The sequence below is a fragment of the Acomys minous genome, assembly GCF_964271855.1.
Source record: "Acomys minous genome assembly, chromosome: 19".
Taxonomy (NCBI): Eukaryota; Metazoa; Chordata; class Mammalia; order Rodentia; family Muridae; genus Acomys; species Acomys minous.
In genome coordinates, this window is record NC_140499.1 from 35895938 (window position 1) to 35920583 (window position 24646).

General features: G+C 41.5%; 2 protein-coding genes across 15 annotated transcripts in view; one reads left to right on the plus strand and one right to left on the minus strand.

Annotated features, from left to right (window-relative positions):
- MED12L (mediator complex subunit 12L) overlaps nt 1-24646 on the plus strand; it is a 315424-nt gene that overhangs the window by 127387 nt on the left and 163391 nt on the right. The gene's annotated exons all lie outside the window — the stretch shown is intronic.
- P2RY14 (purinergic receptor P2Y14) overlaps nt 1-24646 on the minus strand; it is a 43773-nt gene that overhangs the window by 14958 nt on the left and 4169 nt on the right. The window contains exon 1 of one of the 3 annotated variants that reach the window (XM_084768360.1): nt 2284-2342. The exons of 1 other annotated variant lie outside the window; for it this stretch is intronic. Coding sequence is in view for 1 of the 2 variants with exons in the window: in XM_084768358.1 (XP_084624484.1) it covers nt 1787-1789 (3 nt within the window). In the remaining variant the exon portion in view is untranslated. Of the gene's footprint in view, nt 1-1786; nt 2263-2283; nt 2343-24646 lie in introns of those variants that run through there. One more of the 3 variants, XM_084768358.1, reaches the window with a different exon arrangement.

Here is a 24646-nt window from a genome sequence, read left to right on the forward strand (position 1 = left end):
AAAAAGAATATTAGACTGATGAAGTAATTGACCGTGGAGAGCGCCTTAGTCCACGTCTTGGTTCCTACAGATCTTTTGTTTCCTTTTTAGATCTTTTTACATATATAGATACGTATGTATGTTCGGCGAGTATGCAGATCAACACGTTTAACTCTTGTGTCTGCGTCTCATTTTTTTTCATGTACAGCCACCACCTTTATGGATACAGGCCTAACCATGAGCTCAGGCCAGACTGTGGAGTGCAGGTCACACCGGGCAGGCTGCTCGCGGCGGAGTCACAGGGGGCAGGCTGCCCGCAGTGGCTCTGCTTGACAGCTGCTCACTACCTGTCCTAGTTCAGTTTTCTGTAGGAGTTACATAGTTTGTAAGTTGGTATATGCAGTTTTGTTTCTCCTTAGTTTCACAAATTACTTTGTAACTTTCTCAATTGTGGATTACAGGATGGGTAATTCTGTGTTGATTTTGCTCTCGGGAGTGCGTCCTCTCACTTCCTGAGTGCAGAGGATGTGAAAAGAATTAATTTTTTATTGAACAGCTGCTATGTGCCAGACACACTGACCTTAGTTTCTTATTGTTATGATTTGTTTAAATGAGTGACAGGACAGAGGTGAAGCAGGCTAAAAAGTTAAAAAGCCAAACAAATAACGTTATTCAAGGTCTCAGTAGATCAAGACTTAGCTGTTTATCTGCAAGGCTTGCTTCCCTTTTTTTGGCTCCTAATAATATTGACTATTTTATATAATGCGATTACCGCCCTTGTTATGTAAACACCCGGCTGAAGGGCTAACCAGCTCTGCACAGTCTTGCACTTCACTTCTGTTCATGCATAAATCACAGCTTTTATTGGACATAATCATCATATGCCAGGGACAAGGAAGTAGATTGGAAGCGGATGATTGTTTCCTCTGTGCACTATCTTTGCCCTTTATTAGAGAGATCATCTTGTCCTTGAAACTTGCTGAACTCATTTTCAAATTGGTAAGACGGAGACACAAAGAGATCTTCCCGGTGTCGTCCGTCTGTTAGGGACATCTAGTGACATGGCAGCGTGTGTGTGTGTGTGTGTGTGTGTGTGTGTGTCTGTCTGTGTGTGTGTGTGTGTGTCTGTGTGTGTGTGTAGCTTTTTAAAGTGGAGGGTTGTAGCCTGTGAGCTTACTGCATGGACCTGCTCACTAGGAATCCCCTCTGTCACATAAAATCATGCACAGTGTCACGGTGTCTCTTTTTCCTTTGTACACATGGCATAAGGCAGAGAAAGGTCTCCCCTTTCTTATTAGAAAAAGTGATCAAATTGCAGGAAGTTTTATTCTCCCCATGACAATTTCTTGTGATCAGTGCTAATATTGTAAAGTTGTCGTACATAGTAAATGCTGGATTTACTACTTTTAAACTTTCTTTAGCGTGGGGGCATGTTGCAGTTGATAAATCTCCCCATTCAGTCCCAAGTTTACCATTTTCCCATAAAATGGAACTTTTTAACCTAACACTCTTTAGGCAACTGATAAATGGAATATAATATAAGAATATTTTATGTTAGAAAAAAAAGTCAAGGCTTCATTGAAGTTACTTTACAACTTATAGAAAAACAAACCATAGAGTGAACTTTATAAGTATATTCTTTTTCCTCGCCACTTACAAATGGAAACTAAAACTACTCTTTACGTGTTTGTTAAAACTGAGAGGAAGAAATCAGAACTTAAGAATCAAGAAAATGAAAATTTAACCCAAACACTAGGAGGCCAATTTAATTCCTGTTTCTTTCTTTTGAAATTAAAATGTGACTCACCATTCCGTCCAGCTCAGTAGCCTAGGCATTGCTGTTTCGGAGAAGACTGTAAGGACTTTCTTACATGGAACATTTCACGTCTGGCTTCAGCTTTGTTGACGTTGTGGCCTTCATGTTCTGTTTTCTTTCTTGAGGCTTTTAGTCATTGGACTGCCTTTGCTCTGAGGATTGCGTCACAACCCAGCTGTACTTGTCCACTTTACAGTATCAGATAACTCACTTAACCCCTTCTCTGCTAAACACATTGTTATCCTGTGGTGGTAGCTTTACAGTTCTCTTAAAATAGGAATTCCCTAATTCATAGTATATGAACCCACAGAAGAAAATCATGCTTCATTACTTTGTTGAATATCGGAAAAGTCCAATCTCAACTATAAATCTAGACTTCCATTCATCAAATAAGCACACTTGAGGAGCTTGAAAGTACAGAAATCCATTTCACTTTGGAATTACAGCCTTTTACTCTATCCTGAACTGGGTGGAATTTTCCTACTTACCAATTCTTACAGTCTCCACAGTCCCTGTAGGTGAGATTGGATCAGCAACCGAGGCTAACATCTGACTGGTACTGTGGGAAAAGAGCTTTGCTTTTTGCTTGGGCTGTTCATGTTGACAAGTGGGAAACACTGCATTAGCTCCCAAACCAAAACATTTAAAGTAGTCTCTGCAAGGCTGACTTCTCGCCAAATTCTTGAGCATGAGGCAGTACAGATTGCCACTAGCTTTTGAAGGCCAGCTCTTAATTTGTTCTTGTAGAAGTTGGATCTCGGGTCGATTTGCTTAGGGTTACAAATTATCAAGGCCTGACCACGGGTAAACAAGGAGAAAAAGGGTGTGGGGCAAGGGAGAGGCACCCAACCGGCCGGAGGCTGGAGTGTTCCCATGTCTAGCCATGACCTTTTGTTGTGTGAGGCTGTAGTAATAACAGCTACAATAATAGTGTTGTCTGGAAGCATTTTCAAGTCTTGATTCACATGGTTTTAACTAGGTTATTTGTTTTCCTCCCTGGAAAACTGAAAATTTATCTGGGAATAAAGTATTTCTGTGTGCATCTACTGTAGCGTGGGAGGGCTGGACTTGTGGGTGTCCACAGGAGCCTTAGCCTGTATCGACAGCAGTAGATGGGCAGAGAGTGGTTAAGAGGTGGCCAGCCTCTTTTGTGATGCATACATGCCCTGTCCTAGTGCATCTGGGATGCTGAGCCTGCCTAGTCTGCATCAACTTTTAACGGCCCAGGCCCATGGGGACTTCTGACCTTCTTCCGTTTTATCAGTAAAAATTCGAATCTGATTTTTAGACAGATGTTTCCTTCTTGGCTTCTTGACTCTGCTTTGTAGTTTCTGGGTATTTAACACATTGTTCCTGTGTTGTTTTTTATTTTTTATTTTTTACTCTTCGGCTGTACTTTGGATTAGCACCGTACAGATGTGCTTAGTTTTCCCCGTGCGCTCGGGGCTACTTCGAAGGCTTCCACCGTTGGGCATGCTTTACTTCCTTTGGTCTTCATTAAATTTCTCAGAGTTTATTGCACCATTTTTCTCTCCTGCCCTCCATCTTAGAGAAGCAAAAGTCAATGTTCCTCAAACTCCTCCAGGCCTAGTAGAACACGCCTTTAATCACAGGACTAGGGAGGCCGAGGCAGGTGAATCTCTGTGAGTTCAAGGCCAGCCTGGTCTACAAAACGAGTCTAGAACAGCCAGAGCTGTTACACAGGGAAACACTGTCTTTAAAAAAAAAAAAAAATTCCTCAAACTCTGCCCACCTCCTAGGCAACTTATCATGCTGCTCTTTTAACTCCTTTTGCAAATGTGTTGAATAATGGCTCCCGTGTGTTGTCTTCACTTCTCCTCGGCACTGTCACCTCTTCCCTGTGACCCCCTTGGAGCTGCACAAGTCTTTCCTCGCTGTCCATTGCTCAGCCTACTGGTTATTTTAAAAAGATACTTACTTTAAGGCAGGTTTTTTTTTTCTTTTAAGTGTGAAAATGCGCACAAAATGTACCATCTTGATTTTTTTGTTTGTTTTTTGAAACGGTCCTGTTATGAATTTCAGGCTCTCCTTGGGCTTTCTCTGTGACCTTGGCAGAATCAGAATTTATGGTCCATGGGTCTTTGTACTCCTGGATGGTGAAGTTCAAATGTGTGTGCCCCACACCTGGCCCTTGAATTTTATTTATTTATTTTTTTTCAGTAGAGTCTCTTTGACCTGAAGCTGGAGGCCTGGTCCTTGTGCCTCAGCCTCTGAGGTTTAAGCCACCGCACTCAGTCTCATGACTATTTCGAAGGGTGTGGTTCAGGGGAGTCAGCTTTACTCACGTTGTCATGAAACCCTTAGCACCGTTTTCAGAACCCTGTTCATCTGACAAAACTGAAGCTACCACTGGAAACTGCCACTTGGCTTTCTGTCTACAGTGGTTTGACTGCATTACTCTGCATTCATACGTGGACATGTGGAATCACTCAGCCCTTTCGTGGCTGGATTATTTTACTTAGTATATCACGGTTTTGGTTCATCATGCTGCAGCGTGTAGCAGAGTCACATTTCCTTTTCAGGCTGGAGAATTTTGCATCGTGTGTACACATCTTTTTGTGCTCTCTATAGACACCTGGTCACTTATTCCTCTTGACTGCTGTGGATCCTGAGGCCATGTGGGTGTAGCAATACTTAAGATCCAGATTGAAGTGCTTTCAGGCACCGTGATCTCCCCTTAATGGTGGTTTTAAATATTAAGCGGGGAATCCTATAAATAAGTAATTTATAAGTGGGATTTATATCATTCTGATTCTATCACCTTAAAAATTAAGTCCTTAGTCTCATCCCGAGCAAACAGACAAAAAACCTTTGAGGCCGAGTTTGTCTTTGAAATGACATTGAGATAATGCCCTGACTCTAATAAGCTTGCCTTTGGTTGGTCCTGAGTATTTCCTGCCTCTGTAGAAGTGCCAAGCCCCAGACACATCGGCACCATCATGTGGGAAGTTTCCCTGTCCCTCCCTTCCCCCCTCCATACAGGGTAACTCATCTAAACAACAGCAGCAAGAGGCAGTTGTTTTTATCTCTTCTTCCATCTAGCCAGCCAGCTAGCATTTACCAGCTGCCTGCTGCCTGCTGCAGGGGCCTTGGGTGCTACCACAGCTCTGGAAGAGCTGTTACTTATCTTTTTCTCCTAACTAGATCCTGGACTGTGAGGGCTGGCATGATCAGTCAGGGACACTTTGATCTCTGTGACTGAGAAAATACAAAAATGAAGACATGTTGGTTCCCGTTTCCTCTCCCATGTGTTGCTTGTAACATGCATTGTGTGAATGACACCTCTGCACAGTGAGCATGCATGGGCTCACTTATTTCTGAAGGCTGCTGATCTATGGCATGAAATAGAACTGGTTTTGTTGTTGTGGTTGTTGTGGTGGTGGTTGTGGTTGTTGTTTGTTTGATTTAAATAACCTGTGTGAAGTGCAGGAGTAGCTTTGTTCACCTGAAACCTACTAATTGCTAGAATTTTTCTGGATAGATAGAAGTTTCCTTGAATAAGTTACCTGTATTTTTATTAAGACCAGGAGCTTGGATTGTGTGGCTCAGACTTAGTTCACTCTTAATTGCAATAGAATAGAGATGCATTACCGGAGGAAGCCAGCCCCGCATGAACATGCCCGGAGGAAAACGAGGGTTGAGAATTTATGTTCATAATTGTTTTATATTTTGCAAACTGAAGGTAGAACCGATAGGGTGTGGGACTGGAATCTATACACTGTATAAGTTCAAAGCTACATAACTAAGGAATTACAGTGACCAGGGACAGGGCATAAACTCTGTCCCAGTGAGATATTGTCAGTGTCTGGGATTGAAGAGCCAGCGTTGAATAAAATTGGCCAGTTTAAATGAGGAGGGGTGTGTGTGTGTGTGTGTGTGTGTGTGTGTGTGTGTGTGTGTGTGTGTTCTCCAGTCTTTGACATTACTGTATGACATGCCACCTACAAATATCGGACCTGAGATGCATGTAACCTGTAGGTGACAGGTTGGACATGCCTGATAGAGAGTATATTCCTACATACTAACTTGGGGGCACAACTGTTATTACTGTGTTTGACTTGGTCCCATCTGTACTTTTATATTTAGTCACCACTGAACTTACTCCCATCCTGGGAGACTTCCTTTTCACCCCCACTCCCAAGATGGAGTAGAGTAGCCATATGAAGTGTACATTTTGATGTGGGCTAGGCCATGCTCCATTTCCAAAGATAGCCTTGCCTCCTGCCACTTCTGGTCCTTGTACCTTTCACCTGAAAAAGGTCTGTTTCTCACCTGTTGAAGTCTTGTGTATCCATAAAACCCTGCTCAGCCTCTTCTTTTTATAGCACTTTCTCTTACCCTCCTCCTAGGAATGGAAGAAGGAAGGATGGCTTACCCTTACATATTAATAGGGCTGCCCTTTGGCTTCTGTGTCCCAGGTGGTAGTGGTGGTCTCTGCTGGTTTAGCGGGAATGCAGATCTTCTGCTGATGCCTTCCCAGTCTGATTCATGTAGTCATTTGGTCATTCTGATTGAGGGGCGGGGGGGAGGGGGGGCAGAACCCACAGGGCGTTTGGATTGGCCCCGTGACCTTGGGTCACTGTTTCTTGCTTGTTAAATTGTGGACTTGGGTTTCTGAGACTCCAGCTGAGAATAGAAGCCTTTTGGGTACAAGAAGGTTAACCACTCGTGACTTTGTGCTTCTCCCAGCTTAAGAGATTTTCATCCTCGTTCCTTTTTAATTTCTCTAAGGAAGTCATAAAATATTGATCCAAGTCGTGCATTAATGCTCTTTCAGAGGCCAAATAATTTGATAAAAATTGAGAATGAAAATAGCAGATCATACGCTAGCAACCTAGCTAAAGTACTAGCAACATAATTATATAGTTTGAGGCTCTGAATGGTTTATGTGGACATTTTTTAATGGGGAAGGTGAGCATTCATCTTTATTCCCTGTTACTCTAGAGAAACTGGTGTCCTTTGTCCACATTGCTAGAGCAGGGTGACTATTGCCTGTGGCCGAGGCTCTCAACTGACTTCCAAGAACTGCAGTTTCCCAGTTGCCTCCCGGGACCAGGTCAGCCTTGTCCACTGCATATGAGATGGCATTCCCCTCTGCCTTCCCGGTGGCCATTTGCCATTTCAATTAGTAAAGGTATGTAAATATATGATAGCTTTGAGTATATTTGACTATATTTGAAATCTAAGCTGTTCCAAAATTTAAAAAAACAAAAACAAAAAAATTTTTCAATAAAATACAATGAAAGATTTCATGTGGTGAAAACCTCATGTGGTTGAGTCTCAGTCCAAACATGGCTTCACTAAATACACTGTGTAAAATTGCCTTCAGTTAAGTGGGTAAGAAATTTATGAAGCTTACATATATGTGTAAATGCTATATATTTACATGTATATGACTCATAAAATATTTGAATATTATGTATATATAATCTGAAATACCCCAAATTTAAAAAGCACTTATAGTGTAAGGATGAGAGATACTTAGCATGTACGTAAATGTTAGCTCTTATATTTTAGTATTATATTTCAGCTAAAAGTATTTAGTCCAGTTTAGTAACACACACACACACACACACACACACACACACACACACACACGGAATAAAATCTTCTTAGTGTTGCGACTCAGTAGAAACTTGTGTTGACAAATCCTTGTGGTTAATAATCTTCTCCTTTATTTTACTGCAGAAACCTTTTAGTTGGCCTTTAGTTAGCTTTTAGCCATTTGTAATCATTGTGACCTCATACATCCTTCCACACACTGTGTGAGCGCTTCCAAAATGCCTTTTCATTCTTCCCTTCCTGCTTGGGCTCAAAGGTTGCCCCAAATCCCAAGTTAGAGAGGGCCATATGCGTGGTTCCTTGCTTTAACATTGACAGGAGGCATGGTGCGTTTTCTTACTAAGGTGTTTAGCCAAAACTTATTAATACTGTTTCTTTGGTGAAATATGTGGAACTGTAGTGTCTGCACAGTGCTGGAAACCCTGGCAGATAGCTCCCTCCCCCTTGACCACAGAAGAAATGATACTGGAATTTTCTAAATAATCCCACCCCCACACCCCAATCAGGGCTTGCTTCCTTGGTTCACATACAAAGTCTCTGTTGTTTGTGAGGACTTTGGGTATTTGCTGTTCGAGGCAGGAGAGGAAAATAAAAGAGGTAGCTCAAAGCACAGCCTCCTCCAGCAACAGGAATTAGTGTCCTGGAGAAAAGTGGGCACCAGAGATGCTCACGTTTTCCATCTGTTTGCTCAGAATCATTGGGAGTGGTTGCTAAGAGACCTGGCCTAGGAGGTGTGTATCGCCTCTGTCTGGGTTGTGCTCAGTTTAATCCTCATCGCACTGCTGCCAGTTGGCTTGATGCAGTTTAAACACAGGATCTTGTTCTTGCATATTGATTTTTTTTTTTTAGACAGTTGAAGCATTTGTGGACCTGCAGTCTTAGTGTTCTGAGAGGCAGTATGTTTGTGTGCTTAGGAGCACAGCCTCCAGAATAAACTTCTCTTAGTTAGAAAACTATTTTGGCCACACATTGAAGGTGTGGGCTTGGGAACATTACTTAACCCCTCCATGCTACAGTCTCCTGCAGGTTATTTCCATATGCCTTATTTCTTATACAGAAGCAGCGATGATAGAACATTATTATGATGAATATGTGTTGGGCATGTAGAAGAATACATATGTGTTGTCCTCATCAGTATGGTGTAGCATGTAAGGGATGAAGAAAGGACAATACATTGTGGGGTTGCCTGCCATTTTTAAGAGGTGATGTAGGATTGTCTCAAGAAAGCATGGTTTGAAATTGCAATTAAATAAAGTGTTTATGGATCAACACAACAGTGCTGTTAAGCTCAGTGCTTAGGCAACCTTCTGCTTATGGGTCCTTTCCCTACCTTCCTCTAATTCCCTTTAAGATAAGTACACACACACACACACACGCACACACACACACACACACACACATACACCCACACACATACACATACATATATATTGCTGTATAAGAGATATAATGTATATTATACACACATACACACACACACACAGACACACACACATATATAAACTTTTTGGATTAAATTTCAGTTTTTCTGACATGAAGCTCTATTTTTAAAAATAGTATGTATTCCTCCCCCCCCCCAGTGTGTATGTGTGTGTGTGTTTGAATGTGTTTGTGCGTGTACATGTCACAGTGTGCACAGGAGGTCAGAGGACAACTTTGTGGAACTATCACAAACCCTCTTTACAGTAGTTCCCGGGATTGACATCATCAGCCTTGCTTAGTGGTCACTTTACTTTCTGAACATCTCACTGCCCATGAAGCTCTGTTGTTGATGTGCGGACACAGCAAAGGAACAACTTGAGCCTCGTATCATTTCACTCTTTGTGTCCTTGGGATGCTTTGGTGTATGTGCAGGCTGAGTTGTGTGACTCCTTTCTTCTGAATCAAGAGGCACAAAACTACCCTAAAGCTACCATGAGAAGAGTCATAAAGATCTCCAAGTAAGATAGGGGCAAGGTTGGGGTCATAGGGAAGTTTTCTGGACCCTCAGGTTGTTAGTTTTCTGGTACTTTGAGGAGTAGACGGTCAGAGTGGGTGGGTGGATCGAGATGGTGAGATGTTCAAGGGCTCTGCTGTTGCTGTGGTTTCATCGTAATGAAAAGTACAGGACTTTTTCTTCTTTAATGTTTTATTTCCTCTGCCATTTCCTGTGGTATTCTAAGATGTGCATAAAGATTCCCTGGCCTCGAAGCATGTTACAAGACAGTGTATGAGTCAGTACATGTGTGTCTGTGTGTGTGCTTGTAGACCTGGTGAGCACTTTTGTTTTGATTATGCACACCATCCACTTTTAAATTATAATCTTAAAGAAAAGTCAGATAAATGAAGTAAATTAACTTACACCTCTGGCTGAGGAGGATGTGTGGCTGCTGCCCCAAGTATGACTGTGATTCTCTGAGGCTGTGGAACACAGTTTGAAACTGTGGTGTTCTGAAAATGCCATTATTTTAGAACAAGCTCAGTCTGCAAGTTCCAGCCATGGCCTTATGGATGGTTTTGTAACTCAAAGGCATTGGCCAACATGTAGAAATTGAGACAGTGGTGAAAGAAAAGGAGAGCATTAGACTGCTTGTTCTGATTATGCAAACTCCAACAGAACAGGCATTTAAATAAAGTTTGTTTTCATCTGGTATGGAAAACCTCTTCATCATGACTGATGCGTTGTGGGGTCTTCAGGTCTCTCTGCTTTGTCCTGTGACCAAGAGGTTGGGATTTCCCTTTCCACGGTTGTTCCCTGACCTGGCAGTGCAAGATGCTGGTGTGCTCAGATGCCTTTGTAGGTCTAAATATATCACGCTGAGCAACTGTGGATTCTGAGCCACCTGCTAATTTGACATGAGAGTGCTGTGCTTCCCCTCCAGGGGACATAGTCAAATGTGAGGCACCAGAGTATGTGAGAAAGTCATATCCCAGTCTCCACTCTACTGTGGAGAATGTTCTGCCCATTGGCTAGATCTGGGTAGGGGTTTAAAGTTTTATGGCCTGTATTGTCCTTGGCTGGTGCCTTAGTTTGAGCGGGACCCCTGGGCCCAAATCTGCCTATCATAATGTTCTACTTGTAGGTTTCTAGGACCCTCTGGATCCATCTACTTTGCCATTCTCCCATGCTTCTCTCATCTAGAGTCTCAATAGAATGTCCTCCCCTCTGTCTCAGTTTCCTGGTAAGTGAAGGCTTTCATGGGACATGCTCCTTGGGCTAATATGCAGATATAAGTGAGGAGACATGGTGGCACTCAGAGGAAGGACAGCAGGTTACCAAGAAGAGACTTGATAGCCTATGAGCATGTACAGGGGGAGGTAATCCCCCTCAGGAACAGTCATAGGGGAGGGGAATAAGGGGAAAATGGGAGGGAGGGAAGAATGGGAGGATACAAGGGATGGGATAACCATTGAAATGTAACAAGAATAAATTAATTAAAAAGAAAAAAAAAAAAAAGAGAGAGAGTGCTGTGCTTGAGTTCCCGTCCGATATTTCCTTTGTGATGTTTGGAATTCATGTTTACAGTGTGTTCTGAAGTTCCCGGGAAGAATCACATTTCAACTGAGCCTTCTGCCCGTGGGTTCAGTAGCAATTCAGTGATTGTGGAGTGGTTGGAATGTTGCCGGCTCAGAGTCTTGTAACAGTCTTGAGACCCTTAGATGGTCCTTGTCCACCTCTGTTTGACTGACACCCTTGTGACTGTTAGGTGAAACCTTTTGGGTCTCCTCGGAGCTTTGCTCTCTCTAAATCTTATATTTTAATTGTAATGTTTTAGAAACAAATCCTGCTTTTGATGTATGCTAAGCACTTGTTAAAATATATAAAGAAGATTTGCAAGCTCTTTAAAGTGTATACATTTGGGGGGTGGGAGAATGTGTTAACAGACCATTACTAATCAAAGACTAGGAATGTCACTTGACCCCAGAGTATCTGAACCATGTATACAGCGGATTCCCTGCTTTGCTGTAACCTGCTTTCCTCGTGTCTTCACATGTGTTTAAGTGTCTTGATTTATGTCTTCCTTTGTTCTGAAACTGTAAAAGCCTCATGTGCCATATTTGACATATAATTTAAAATAACTGGAATCTGTGTACCCAGGCCATTTTTACTCATATTTGATTAGACTAAATGATCTGCTATTCTCTTTGAGGTGAAGCTGTAGTTTTGCATTGACACTGTGACTTACTTCAGTGTCTGAGATGGGCTTGGGCCTGCAGAGAAGCCACTGGGTCAGCTGTATGTGTGCATATGTAAGCTGGACGGCTATGGGGGCCAGTAAATGCAGCGAATAGAATTTTGGCTTTTTTTTTTAATAACCGTTTCAGTGTTAGCAGTTTATTTTTGATTTCCCTAATACTGCATTTACGCATCTTACACCTTTATGCATATGTTTATTGTTTATTTTTATTGCCAGTATTAAATATATTTATTAAAATGTTTTAAGAACATTTAGTAATTGACATTTTAAAATGTATAAAGGACAACGAGTGTTAGTAAATGGGCTGAGGGATTCACCTCGGGCAGTGTTGTTTGCACTGTGAGTTTGTCTGCTTGCCTTGCTGTGGACTTCAGCGGCTGTGAATGTAGCATCTGACTTCCTTTTGGAAGTGGAAGCTCTCTTTGAACCAAGCTTAGCCTTTGAGGAGAACCTTTCTGGTATGCTCTATGAATTAAAATTAAATGAAAGCATTCACTCACTCAAGGCCTAACCAAGAGAAAAGAGTAGAGTGACTTACCAACTAGAGCACTTTGGCATGTGAAACAGCACAGAGAAGGTGGTCTGTTCTGGGAAACCAGGGGACATGGCCACACAAGGATGGGTAGACTCTGGAGAGCTGGAATAGAATTCTTGGAAACTAAAATATTTTGGAAGACTAGAGCATCGCTGATGCCTCGATGAACCTCAAGGGAGTTCTATTCTGCCTCCTCTTACAGAATGAGTGCTGTTTTCATACAGGATTGACATGTGCTAGGAGCCACATGGCTGAAAAATGTTTAAAGTATAAGTACTCTGTTGGAGTCTTTCATCTGCTACTTGAAAAGTCCATGGCATTTCCAAGCTAGGATCTGAAAGATGTCTGGGTCCACGGTGGTTACCCGCGTTCTTCCTGTGCTCCGCTTTGTTGCGGTTCCTGCTCCTCTAGTGCACTTCTGACTGTGGGTCTCCTTTGAGTTTTGCTTTCTCTAAATCTTACATCTCAGTTCTAATGTTTTGGAAACAGATGCCGGTTTTGATGTGTGATAATGTATGATAAACATTTTTGTTATATAAAGGAGATTTGTAAGCTCTGTAAAGTATGAACACACACGCGTGTGCACGTGTGTGTATGTATGCAAATGCATGTGCAGGTGGGCGCATAACACTTTGAGTTTCATCAAACACAGTCTTCTGCTCCCGTCATTGATGGTTGGCTTGGGAAGGTCCCAGGTGGGTGTCAGGTCAAGAGTGTATTGCTGGGTCTGAATAGCTCAGACTTTTTTTTTTTTTTTTTTTTTTTGCAAAAGTGGAGAAAGGAGCCTGAGGAAATTGTTTGACTGATGCTGTGAGAAAACATTACAGGCTTATTATCACTGTTCATTTCCTTTGACCCTAGGTCCACAGTCTTTTTATGGCTTGTTTTTAATGACGTCTTCTAAAGCACAGCCCAATTTGGACCAGTTTTGCTCTCTGATGATTACTTTTCTCAGTAGGAACATTAGGGCCTAATCCTTAGAAATATAATAACCTCCTCCTTTATCTTCTAAATGATTATTTTTCCTTAAAGTGCCATTCTTGCTGTAATAAACTAAGTTACTCAAGCCTCACATCTACAGCCGGTCACCATTTGTCCTCATCCCCAGTGCGTCAGAGCTGGTCTGCATCTCTCCCAGTTTCTGTGTCCTCAGGCTGCCATCTGAAACGCATTTGTTTACATATTGCAGAGGAGGAACTGCCTCATGATCGCTCCATAGCTAATGGTCAAATGTAAAATCTTTGATTCTTTTGGGAGGGGCATTTGATCTTTAGAGCTGCATATTAATGTATTAAGTTCTGATTGAAAAATGGAGTAAGTTTCCAGGCAACATTGTACTGGTCCCTGCTGGCATTTGAAATCATGTATGCACGGGAGACTTGAGAGGTATTTTGCAAGTAGCAGTGATGGGGAGACCCTTTCCCTCCCAAAAGTGTATATATGTGGTGTGAGAGGCAGAAGGCTGGGGATTGAGGTCTGTGGATGGCTGCTGTCTTCTCCTAATGCCCAAACTAGTTTCTAATGCTACCTAATGGGAGATAAAGTACTTTAAAACATTTTTTAAAAAACCATCTGTATGTTAATTATAGTGTGCCAATATGTGCATTTGTGCACACATGGTACAGCATGCAGACGGAGGTCAGAGGCCAACGGGTAGGAGTTAGTTTTCCTCATCCCACTGTGTAGATCCCTGGGCTCAAACTCAGGGCCTCCGGCTTTATGGCAAGGACCCTCACCCTCTTAGCCATTTTGCTGGTTAGAACTGTAAGGACTTTAACCAATAATTTAGGAAGTGACTTGAGCGGTTAGGTGCAGCCTGCCTTGAATTGTGGACAGGGGAGGGAATGGAGATACGCATAGAATACAGCAGAGAGGTAGGCGTTTGTTTTCTTCCGGTCTTTTCTATTTGGGACTGGCTGCTTTCCCTCAGAATGAAGCCTGAATGCTCGCGTCGGTCCCTAAGCTGGTGCCTGTCAGTACTGGGTCACCATCAGGACTGAGGTGTCATCTTAGACGTGGCTGCAATTAACACCCGTAAGGACTGTTGCTTCCTGACACCCCAGAACCGTGCTTTAGGGACAGGCCCCAGCAGTCATAACTCAAAGCCCGTTAACACGTGAAGATCACTATTAAGTGAGTGAGTAGCTTTCTGCAGTTTCGGCTTGAGAACACGTTGGAATTTGATGGAACCCAGAATAAACTTACAAGTAACGTTTCTTATAAGAGGTTGGCGAATCCCTGGCTGAGTGTCGCAGAAAAAGCACCTACTCAGAGTTCATCCTACTGCAGTCACCGTATTTTGAGTTAGAAGTGGTTATTTTCTATTGGAAATTTGCTTGTTACTCGTCTGGGTTTTGAGTAGCTCTGGAATCTGGTTTGCTGCCACATTTGTGAGGAAGGAGAGTTTGCATCTTGGCTCCTGTGATAATGCTAGACCCTGCGCTGCGTATGAGAATAGACTGTGACTGTTCTCAGAGAACAGAAATTCACTTGCTTTTCCCTTCATTTATAAAGGATTTCATGGGCTTTGTAGATAAATAGAAAAAAAAAAAAAAGATCACATCAAATTTATCCTTGGGTAACCAGTTACTATGTTATGAATAGTAAACTATAAAGTCACTGGGCATGGTGTTTTTTGCCCTTAAGTCCAGCGCTTTGGGAGGCAGCGACTTTGACGCTGGGAGGGAGTTTTTATCATCCTGTCCCACACTGGAAAGATGATAGCAGTACTCACACCTAAGACTTCTCAGTAGCGTACATGGGGTGTGGCGAGCTGTGCTCAATCCCTTACTGGTACTGCCTCATTAAAACCTGATAGTGTTTGAGGAAGGCACAGTGAGAACACTGAGGCTCCGTAGGGCAACACTGTCATCCTTGAGGATCTGAGTTGCGACACTAGGATGCTGGGGCTCCATCCTTAAACACTTGCTTTCTCTAGGATGAAGAAGCAGCATTGTAGCAGATGACTGCCCAGTAGCAGTGGGGAGAAAAGCCCCGAGTCAGTGTATCAGCACTGTTTCTGCAGGGTGGAAGAAGGTGCAGAGGTAGATCTGCAGCAGTTCCTGGGCATCCAGGACAGCTCAGTGCCCTTCAGTGAGTCACCTGGTCCTGTGTACATTCCAATGTTATTAGCCTGTGAAGCTGCCCAAACAGTGTCTGCTGATCGCAGTCCTCTCGGCTTGCCCTAAAATTCTGGGCATCTGCTCAAGTTCAAACTGTTTAACACTACTTTTTTTTTTTTTTTTTTTTTTTTTTAGGGCTGGTAATTTATAAGCATCTTGAGCTAGAGGGAAATAAACAACTGTGATGCTCACAGTTCATTATCCTAACAGGGGCTGACAAAATATTCACTGCTTATAAATAGCATCTGTTTATGAAGTTAGTCTGGCCTTTGATCTTGGGTTTAATGGCAGTGTGGGGGTCATATCAGTTTTTGCCAGTTATCAAAGCTTCACCATTAATTAAATTGCCTTAGAACTGTTTCTCAGAACACTAAGTGGAACTTTTAATGTCTCCTTTAATGGTGTTTGAAAGAAAGAATCCAAGGGCAGTTTGATTTAATGTACGCTGTAAGAACTCATTTCTTAGGGATTAATACAGCTCAGAGGTTAAGGGTTGGAATTGCTAGGCTCGTACACTCCATGCCTGCTCCTCAGCTGAGTCACAGGATAAGATACCCTATGCATCAGTAAACTGGCAAAAATTCTCTATCTCACATGGTTACGGGAAGAATTTAGGGAGGTGATGCCCACACAGCAGTGTTGATGTTACTGTGGCCAGCTGTCAGGGAGCAGTTTCTGAACATAGAAAATCATGGACACAGTGGGGACCCCACCCCTCTGGATAACTTTTCTCTGTGATGTTTGAGTGCCCCCCCTCTATCCCGCCTTTGAGTTGCTGCCCACCAGTCAGTTGAGGAAAGGCGTCAGGAGGATCCAATCCTCTAAGATTTCTTTCCATTCTTCTTGTAAGACTAGGTCTTGCTTTTTGTCTATACACCACCTCTGTGATCTCCCTTACTGAGAAATTCCTTGTCTGATGTGCTTCAAAGAGTCTGAGCTCATACAGTATACGGTTTACGTCATCGTCGGATGTGCTGTTCTAGGAACTGAATGCTCCATCGAGGAAAGCAACGGCAATGCATTTTGTCAGAGAAGAAACAAAGGCTTTTATTGAAAACCTCTTGCAATCTCTGAAACTCATCCAGAAACTTGGTAGTTGGCTTATGGTTGCAGAAAGTTACCTTCTCTCAGCTGAGGCTAAGCTATCATGAAGTGTTTTTGTTTGGGGGTTTTGTTTGTTAGGTTTGTTGTTGTTTTTATAGCATGGATTGAATGTAATCAATGTATTTCCAGTAAAATTGTTGCTGCTCCGGTTGTGGCTTAATTACTGAAGGCCTTCATTCAGTTATAGTGAAGGTAAGGCTCTTCTCATTTCCCTTCTCTTTCCCCATCTCTCCTTGGGGCTATGATTCAGTCATCATACTTAGAATGAAATCCGGATCTCAAACCCAGCTCTGTTTGACTCTGTATGGCTGCTGCTCCTACCCAGCTTTCTCCCCACACTATCTGTTTTTTTTTTTTTTTAACCCAAATGTCTCTGCCTCTTCTGGTGATGTGTCCTTCCACTGACCTCCCACGAAAGATGTCACCATGCCTTGGAAACGTTCCCTGTACTTTTCCTGTCTCTGCACGCCTCGTTTCATAGCTCTCTGCTCTGGTTAGTATTCATAGCAGTCTCAATGGATGTTTCACAGGCGGTTCTTACACTGTGTCCTGGACCCAGCCTGCTCTTTCAGTATAAAATGGCTACTGGCAGTGTGGGGTCAGATTCCCAGCAGGAAACTCAAGAGTCCCTGTAAAGAGGGAAGGAGGGAGGGAGGGAGGTGGATGCCTCATGGGTGCCAGGCAGACGTGCAGTTCCTGGAGGAGAGAGTTGGAAAGTTACTGTGTCTGAAGGAAAAGAACTCAGAGCTGAGTGGTCCTTAAGAACTGCCGAGGGCTGAGGCCATTGGCGTTTTTAAGTTCACAGCTTATTGAGGATGGTTATTCTACCAGCTTCCTTATTTGCTCAGTGTGCTCAGTTTTCCTCCCAATTCATGGCTCAGGCTGCTGGTCTTTAGACTGAAAGGCAGGTTTTGTGTTTTTTTTTACACAATGGCATGCTATTATTAGAAACCAGGTTCTGATGTACTGATAGTAAAATGTCCCAAATGATCCTGGCGTGGTGGTGCATGCCTGTAATCCCAGCACCCAGAGAGGCAGAGGCAGGCAGATCTTTGACAGTTGTAGGCCAGCCTGGTCTACAATGTGAGTCCAGGACAGTCGAGGCTACACAGAGGAACCCTGCCTTGAAAAACTTAAAAACAACAACAAAAAATGAAAAATAGTCCCAAATGAGTTTTCTGGGACGTAGTTGGCTGTTTTGTATATCCTCTCTCAAAGCTATTCTTCATACTATTTGTTATTTGTTTGTTGAAAGGTCTTTCTGCAGAATCAAAAAGTTGGTGACGATTGGATTCGTACTGTGGGGTAATGCCTAACACAGTGCTCAGAGCAAGTGAGGGAAGGAGGGCTGGCATTCTTACGGGCTGTGATGCTTGAGGCTGGTAAAATCTAGCTGGCCTGAAATTTAATACGTAGACCAGGCTGCCTTCATATTCGTAGAGAGCCACCTGCTTCTACCTTCTGAGTCTTCAAATGAAAGGCTTTTGCCACCAAACCTTGCCCATTATCTGCTTGTTTTTACTTGTTTGCCCTGTGTCCTAAGGCTTTTGAGTCTTAACGCTTATCTTTTTAAGTGCACACTTGCAGGCCTGTCCTTATAGCCCACCTTTCCTCAGATTAGTGGTAATGGCCTTGTCTTGTGTGTGTGTGTGTGTGTGTGTGTGTGTGTGTGTGTGTGTGTGTGTGTGTGTGTATGTGTGTTCAGGGATCTTCTCTATGTAGAAGGAAACATAAAGCTGCCTCATGTGTGCCAACCTTGAGGGCTTTCTGCAGTGTTCCAGGGTAATCAAAAGATCAGCCTCACCAAGAACACTTCTGGTTTGGCATATGCCATTTTCAGGAGATTAGGAAAAGGCTTGGAGCCATCTCTGGCGGCATAGGAATTGAAGGTGACAGAAATGACAAAGGGCACTTTGACTGTGTGTGTCCTTACTTCATTGTAGGAGTCCCTAAGCCCAAGGCATAGGGTGGGTTTCCTTAACAGTATGCCTGGTGAACTTTGATTTAATTCTGTTTATTGTCCCCCCGCTCCCTTTCAGTACCTTCTTTCACCCTAGTACTTTTCTTTGTGGTACAGTATTGCTATAGAAACAATATTGTAATGATGGTTTGGTACGCTATGTTTTGTAAAAGCCCTTTGGATTTCTGTTAATGATTTTTCTTCATAGCCTCAGTGTTCTAGTATTTAAAATGTTCCATTAAAATGAAAGCAAGTGGATTGGGGATGTAGCTCAGGGTTAGAGTGTCTGTTTAGCATGCACAGAGTCCTGGCTTTGGTTCCCAGCAGCCACTACACTCTCCCAACACACAAAGACAGCATAAAAACATGAACACACTGGTAAAACAGTTGAGCCTAGTCATTGAGTGTACCTTGAAGTCCCCAAGAAGAGAAACTTTGGGTTAGTATGTAAATAGAAACCAGATAGGAAAAAAAAAATGAGCGAAGGAGCAAACTTAGCATCAAACACAGTTTATATAGATTAGAATTATATTTATACGAATACCTCTGTAGTAATTAGGTTCTTTTGATGCACTTCTGGTTTTCACATTAGTGTTACTTATATCTGATAGGGGGTGCCTTGTTAGATATGTTTATTTCTTAATTATTTAATACTTAATGTTCTGGAAGATTTTAAGTAAACGGTGCTGTGACTGAGTGAGCGGCAGGGACCGATGAGTGGAGAAGTGTCCTGGCAATGGGAGTAAGGCTTGGGCGCTCAGTGCAGGGAGACAGGGCCAGCTCCAGTCTGTCATGGAATGCACTGTATAGGAAATGTGGATTTTCTTGGTAGCTAATGTTCATGAATTATTTTTATACTGTAAAGTAGGAGAGATTTTCCTAATTTAATATGCGGATAGCTAATTCAAGTACTACTTTACATGAAAGTCTTTCTCATACTGTTTAATAACACTATTTTCACTGAAATCATTAAACACTTTGCAAATGTATATGACTGAAGAAATACTCTTTACTGGGAGGTTTTTTTTTTTTTTTTTTTTTTTTTTTGCTTCCTTTACACTTTTTGCCTTTTGGCTATGAAAAAGGTTTTTAAAAAGGCATTAAAAAAACTACCATTAAGGAAATGCTGACAATTGAAACACTTGAGTAAGAAATTAAATGCCTAACTGTTTTGTTTTTTTTTTTTAAAGGCACATAAGCTCATAGGATACATTTCCATCTTCTGTTTCATCCTTAATCCCGAGCAGTTTATATGATGTATTCTTGAAGAAATGTTAGTTTGGACAAGTTTTCAGGCCTTTGCTTGATAGTATGTTTCCCATGACAGCTTACCAGCTGCAGTGCAAGAAGCTAAACTCCAAATTGGGATGAGACGTGAGCCTTGCTAACAAGGCTCAGTACGGGGAAACAGCTGTCAAAATACAGCACTGCAGAACAGTGTTTTCATCTTGGTGTGCGTGTTCCACTCCTCTACTAAATGTATTAAGTTTCCCAAGCCCCAGTAAAGAGGAGATGAGTACTTTTAACTTCACAGTAAATCTCAAGGAAGTAGCTTGAAATGCTCTAATTTAACTTGTTTTATGAATATCAATATCTTTATCCAAATAGCACAAATAAAACTTTATGTTTTAAGTTGATATTTTTCAGGACGAACTATAAAAGCACCTAAACCTTATAAAAGACCATTGATGACTTAGGCCACGGAGAATGTGTCTTCTCTGACAGATCTTTAAAACACATTTTCCTCACTGGAAAGTCTTGATCAGAGCTGCTATGTTCTCTGTGTTGTGGAGCCTAATTCACATGAAAGAACTCAGCGCGTACCAATGACAGAGCAACTACTGTTCTCGTGTGTTTTTAAGGGAGGAAACAACATCAGAACAAACTTGACTACTTCCGGTACTGGTTTAAACTGCTGATTGTAGGAACTTTGGATTCCTAGTCTTCCTGTGACACTTAGCCTGGCTTGGGCAATCACAGATCTTGTTCTAAATAGATGCTTGTAGGTTGCCACTTTATTCTTGTTTTTGTTTATTTCTTTTTTTTTTTTTTTTAAATAACGTCTCACTATCTCTGTCTGGCCTAGAATGTGCTATATGTAGACCTGGCTGGCCTCAAACTCAGAGATCTGCTTCCTTGTCCTAAGTGCTGGAATTAAAGGTGGATATCACCATGCCTGGCTAAAATGTACGTCCTTTTTTTTTTTTTTTTAAACTTTGTGCACATGTGTGGTATGCCACTGGAGAGTGTCTCAAATGCCCTGGAGTTGCAGGTGTAAGTTTCTTGGCATGGGTGCTGAGATTTTGGGCCCTCTGTGAGAACAGCAAGCCATTTAACTACAGTGCCATCTCTCTAGCCTTAATCCTGTTTTTGATTTCTATCCTTTCTGTACAAGTTATGACTGAAGGTGAGCATGGGCCCTTCTAGAGGCTCTTTTCTGTCCCACAGAATATTTACAAATTATTTATCATTTATGAAGTACTTTTTTTGCATATAGCTATCAACAAAATAATTCAAAACACAGAAAAATACAGTTTTCTGACCTACAGAATACTTATAAAGCAATTATCATTTATAAAGTATTTTCTTGCATATGGCTATCGAAAAAATAATTCAAAACACAGAAAAATACAGTTTTCTGACCTACAGAATATTTATAAATCAATTATCATTTATAAAGTATTTTTTGCATGTGGCTATCAGCAAAATAATTCAAGGCGCATTGTACACTTAATATAAAGCTGTAGCAGCAATGCTTCTAGGGAAAAATAAAATATCTTTTCAACTGGGAGAGTTGATGATTTTTTAGGATGCAAAATACACTAATGATAAGAAACCAGTGCCATTGGGCCTTACTACAATTTAGATTTTTGCCTTTCATTACGCACGGCTGCCATACCTACTTTCCTGCTCCCACCATGATCATCATCTATTCCAACCCTCTAGAACTGTAGATCTCAAATTAAATATTTGCTTTTTATACGTTGCCTAGGTCTAGTGCTTTATCATAGCAATAGAAAAGTAACTAACATACTCTATTCATCTGCTAAAAAAAATTCACAGTGCTTATAGAACCTTTCTCACAAAGTATAATAAAAAGAAGAATTCAGTTAGGAAAATAAGTGAAGAACTCAAGGAAACAGTTCAGAAGCTTTGCTTGACCAAGGAGAGTATGACAATAGAGACAGCATTCTTAAAGGGAAGTGGAGATTCAAAGGACAGTACACTCTTTGGATGTGATAGCATATGCCTGTAACCTTAGCCCTTGAGGGAGAGAGGAGCAAGGCAGTGTTCTAGGCCAGCCTAGCTAGATGGGTAAGTCTGAGGCAAGCCCTCAAACTTGAAACTCTACCTTTAAAAATATGTTTTAAAAGATGAAGAAGAAGAGGAGGAGGGGAGGAAGAAGAAGAAGAAGAAGAAGAAGAGGAAGAGGAGGAAGAGGAGAAGGAGGAGGAAGAAGAAGAAGAGGAAGAAGAAGAAGACCAATAAACAAAAACCCACAATAGTTTACAACCTTCAGAATTTCTCTCCCCCGAGTTCCATCATAAAACCTTGCAGTATTAAAAATTGACAAGTAAATTGAGTATTGATAAAATATCTAATTGTGAATGTAAAATAGCATATGTACTTTGTGACTTGTAATCAAATTAAACACATAACCACATAGCCTAATAATTTCACTCCTTTTTACACCAGAGAAATGAAGGCATATGGTATCTATAAAAAGAATGATTAAAATGGTGGTAAGAACTTTACTCATAACAGCCAACTTCAGGTAACCCAGGAATGAGCACCACTCAGGGCCTAATACATGTCAATAAATTGATTAAATCTCAATACATAAAAATAAGTAGGAGAAATCATGCGGGGGATAGATGTTGTGTGGTAACAGTTAAATGCAGTGTGATTGCTGGCTAAGCAGGCTGTGGTGATAGAAATTGGAATGTAATGTAGGCTTGTGTGAGGAAAGACCTGCAAAGGTTGTTGTGGTGACCTTAATTTTCCCTTTGGCAGTACCTATACCTGTCAGGGAAGTGCTCTACAACTCTCCAGGCTTTGTGTAATTTTTACCATAATGCAGGTTAGTGATTGAATAGTGTCTAACTTCTTTGAATTATACTTTTACCTTGTTTCTCTTGGTATATAGTTTATACCATAGTTTAAATTAAGCAGGCAGAAAGTCACAGTTGTAAACACCTTCTCTTGAAGCAGCATGGATGTTGAACATCATGGACCAGATTGTGACTCATTCATAAATGCTATAGAAATTTGAAATATGAAGAGGCAGGCTGTATAGAAATGTTGGGTTTTCAAGGTGCAGATATGTATAACACATCAGGGGTCAGAGGGTCAATCCTACAAATCAAGTCAAGCCATCTAGTCAAAAGGTCAAGTTAAAGTAAGCCATGTTTTAGAGTCATTAAGGACAGTAGTTGATGTTCTGTTTGCTTACTACCTGTATCATTCCCATGGACCATGTCAGCCTGTCATTTCCTAAGTTTGCATCATGTCCCTCTTCCATGGTGAAGCACTCACAGCTCATTCTTCGTTCTGATCTCCTTTTTTAACATCACAGTGTAATACTAAGTTTTTCTAAATTATGACACATCCTTTTACACTTGCCTGAATTGTGAAATATGCATAGAAAGGGATATCTGTTACATGTGAATTTGCAATAAGAATATGCTGTAGTTTTTTTTTGTGTTAAGAGCTATAGTATTTTATCTTAGTTTTGTACCAGATATGTGATAAATATTACAATGAGTCTTCTAAACATCTATTTTACTCTACTTCTACAAATGAATAAAACAGATAATCAGAAGTAATTTAATTTTACAACTTTGCCTTCTTTTGTTCTCACTATTTTACTGAGGGGGGGGGGAGAACAGTGGCACTGGCATCGGCGTGTGGTGATTGCTTTCTTACGTCACACCTACGGTTGTTCCGGGATGTTATGTATTAACGCATTTACTCTGCATAATACCTTGGTGATGAAAGTGAGACATGGAGAGTCATTAAGTAGTGAGATAAAAGTTGTATGAAACTAAGTGGTGTAGTCAGGATTTAAAACTAGAGACTCTGACTCTAGGATGCACACTCTCTAGTTGTTAGGAAGCTGGTTGCTGTGCCTTTCCCAAGGTGGCTCATCAGAGAAGGACTTTAGCTAAAACTTCACATTATTGTTGCCGTTTTGGCACAAGGCTTTCATTATTTCTATCCATTACCTGGGAAACTTAACTGTTAAGGACAGAGACTCTCCAGGGACTTAAAATCTAGCCTGAGTCTGAGTTATTTTACTCACGTGGCTCCTTGGTTGTTTAAAACGCCCTGTCACTATTTGAAATAGACTAAGAGACAAGACAGGGTGGACAGTGTGCTACATTGGTAGGAAAGAAAATCAATACAGATCTGTAATTAGTCAGTAAAAGGCTTTGCCACAATATCAAAGGATGGAGCAGTAAATTGTATTGTGTATTCAAAGTTGAGACAATCTATTTAAAAGCTAGCAAAATGCCTTAGTGTGGATAAGGGTGGTTGCTGTCAAGCCTGCTGACTTTAGTTCCAGCCATGGGATCAATATGGTGGATGGAGAGAACCCACTCCCACATGTTGTCCTCTTACCTTCATGTAGTTTATCCATACATGTGGGGATGGACGGACGGACACACACACACACACACACACACACACACACACACACACACACACACACACAGTATAACATGTATTTTCAGAAAAATATTTGTTTGTCAGAAATGACATTCCCACCCTGTGTAATGGTTACTTATTCTCTGTTTTTAGTTAACCAGTTGCTTTAGTAGCAGCAGTTAAGGGGGCAGCTGCTGCGTTCAAACTCATCACAGACTTGGTGATAGTGGGGGCACCTGGCCCTCGGTCTTCTCTTCATGTCAGACCCCATCCTTTCCCTTCCTGTTTTCACTTCTGTAAAGGTGGTGCTAAAGTCCTTGTGCAGAAAGACAGTTTCAGCAGGGTAGGAGAGGAGCAGGACATTGGACACCAAAGCCCAAGGCCAAATCTTTTATATTTTCTTTTGGTTATTAGTAGTCGCAGAGCTGTAAGCTCTCAGCAGGGTTAGGATAGGGAGTTAGGGCAATCCAGCAAATATTCATTAGGTTGAAGTGAGATTAAAGTCTCTCCAAATCTCTGTAAAGTTAGTAAAAATTATACCCTAAGAAATTATGTGCTCAAAGGTCGTTGGCGTGACTTAAAAAAATAGCACTAGAATACGACTGATAGTTATATTAAGTAGGGTTTTAATGGCGATCTATTTTAATGGGGTCCAGAGGACAGTTCCTTACGCAGAGTATCTGTAGCATCTAGAATTGTGGCTGTAATATTTTCTATGTT